This window comes from Limulus polyphemus, unplaced genomic scaffold (assembly GCF_000517525.1).
Source record: "Limulus polyphemus unplaced genomic scaffold, Limulus_polyphemus-2.1.2 Scaffold4862, whole genome shotgun sequence".
NCBI lineage: Eukaryota > Metazoa > Arthropoda > Merostomata > Xiphosura > Limulidae > Limulus > Limulus polyphemus.
This window is the reverse complement of record NW_013670472.1, coordinates 1-2577: the sequence shown is the minus strand read 5'-3', so window position 1 is coordinate 2577 and position 2577 is coordinate 1. Positions and strand designations below refer to the sequence as shown.

Here is a 2577-nt window from a genome sequence, read left to right as displayed (position 1 = left end):
ATAGGTTATATTGTTTGAAATAATAGCTGTAATTTTACTCTTTATATTTCAAGATTTTAAATCTACTTTCAAGTCTTGTTTCTAACGAAAATTTCATATTCCAGTGATGGGGGGCACAACCCCCACCCCATTTCTATAAGTGGACACCTACGTCCATGAGTGATGTTTACCGCACCCAACCCATTTGAGTATTCTAAAACTAAGACAGACAGAGGGCGCTATGTTTGTTGCACCTTGTAGAACACTTACAAAGTAAGAGATTATATATATATATAAGAAAAGAAGAGTGGCAGCTTACAAGGGACGATATTAGATCTATGCACGGTACATTATCCACATAGTCCACCTCCACATCGCTGTAAACTCCTTCTTCCCGGCAAGACTCTATGCTACTTTTAAACACGTGAGTGTTATAGAAATGCTGCATCGTTTCGGCACACAGATTGATGCAAAGATGTTCTAGTTGGCTTGGCTGTGAAAAATAAAAATTACCCAAACTTTAAAAAAAAGACACTAAACCAGTGAGGTTTTATCTTGACATTTTGAAGAATTTATAACAGAGAATTTTACTTCTTTTTTTTTTTTAAATGAAAATCAAACCCCAACAAAATACTTCAAAAAGGTTATTCCTCTTCTTACCTTCCCATCTTCAAACCCAAACATATCTAGAATACCGATAAAGCCGTCATTGACCTGGCGAATGGCTGAGCTGAGAACAGTCAGAGACTTGTTTTCTGAGTGCACAGTAGATGAAAGATGGCCACTACCAATTTCTGTCAGAAGAAACAATGAGTTATTATTTCACTGGTTGATATAATGAGTTACTTAACTAATTCAAAATACTGCTTCATCTTGAGAAAGTGTGACTCTAGCCTCAGTTGTCATGCTGGATTTAGGGTCAGTTGTATGATGACCAACTAATTGAAGCGTCTTACAAAGATAAGATACATTCGGTACGACCAAGATCGCTTTCATCAGAATTATTTCGTCATTTTGATCTTACCTGTACGATTACGGACTGATTCAGTGCTACCAGTACTCAGTGTCCCCGTCGAAGATCCGAGCCTCTTCAGGCTATTGGCTCGTCTCACAATTGTTGCCACTGTCCGACAGTAAAGTGCTTTGGCTAGGGCATCCCTTGTTGCAGTGGCCTACACACGTGAATAAAGAATTATGTAAGTTACATAAGTGTATCACAAACTTATTAATAAAATTACACCAGTTCCGTTTTGTGCTTTTTTTCACAAAAACAAAACACATATTTAGTGGTTTGATTTTTTTTTCAGTGTAAGTTTAGATACAAAGTATAGTCAGGGAATTAAGTATACTGAAAATTCAAGAAAACGGAAATCCATAATTTATTATAATTATACAAACAATATGTTTGGTGTGATGCAAGGATACCATACTTGTTACGTATCTGGTCGTTTGTTAATTTCCGGTATAAAATTCTTCCAGAGGACCTACAGCGATACAAGTCCTTTCTTAACTAAAACAAGTTAAAACAATACAACTTTGCAATACACAGAATTTCCACCGTCACTTTAAACATAACAACCTTTATAACACACGCTATAAATCACAGTGATTCACACACTTTACTTACGGTGCCTACTGTTCGCTTGACTCAATTATCTCTATCTTTTAATCTATCTATATCTCGTCTATTTATCTGCCTCTCGTGCTGGTTTTACTCGCCAGGCTTATTTATTAAAAGAGAGGGCGTCTCAAATGCACTCAGGCCTTCATAATCCTTCTAGATACTCATCACATGTTACCAGCGTCACGTGACTTCCGCTGTCGTAACAATACCAACCATTGAGGTTACCCCTTTACTCACGGAAACATTTGACCAAAACAAAGTAACTAGCCCAAAGTAAATGTAATATCATTACTCAGGGGAAGAACTGACCTAAACAAAGTAACTAGCCCAAAGTAAATGTAGTCCCTTTACTCACAGAAACATCTGACCTAAACAAAGTAACTAGCCCAAAGTAAATGTAGTCCCTTTACTCACAGAAACATCTGACCAAAACAAAGCAACTAGCCCAGAGTAAATGTAATATCATTACTACGAGAAGAACTGACCTAAACAATGCAACTAGCCCAAAGTAAATGTAGTCCCATTACTCACGGGAAGAACTGACCTAAACAAAGTAACTAGCCCAAAGTAAATGTAGTCCCTTTACTCACAGAAACATCTGACCAAAACAAAGCAACTAGCCCAGAGTAAATGTAATATCATTACTACGAGAAGAACTGACCTAAACAATGCAACTAGCCCAAAGTAAATGTAGTCCCATTACTCACGGGAAGAACTGACCTAAACAAAGTAACTTGACCAAAGTAAATGTAATATCATTACTCACGGGAAGAACTGACCTAAACAATGTAACTAACCCAAAGTAAATGTAGTCCCATTACTCACGGGAAGAACTGACCTAAACAAAGTAACTAGCCCAAAGTAAATGTAGTCCCATTACTCACGGGAAGAACTGACCTAAACAAAGTAACTAGCCCAAAGTAAATGTAATACCATTACTCACGGGAAGAACTGACCTAAACAAAGCAACTAGC

At 37.2% G+C, this 2577-nt stretch overlaps 1 protein-coding gene across 1 annotated transcript in view; it reads right to left on the bottom strand.

Annotated features, from left to right (window-relative positions):
* LOC106471792 (unconventional myosin-Va-like) overlaps window positions 1-1147 on the bottom strand; it is a 21363-nt gene extending 20216 nt beyond the window's left edge. The window contains exons 1-3 of the mRNA XM_022400407.1: window positions 1004-1147; window positions 640-773; window positions 299-472 (exon numbers count right to left, since the gene is read on the bottom strand). Of these exons, the coding sequence (XP_022256115.1) occupies window positions 299-472; window positions 640-663 (198 nt within the window). The 5' untranslated portion in view covers window positions 664-773; window positions 1004-1147. The remainder of the gene's footprint in view (window positions 1-298; window positions 473-639; window positions 774-1003) is intronic.
* Window positions 1148-2577: the final 1430 nt, after the last annotated feature.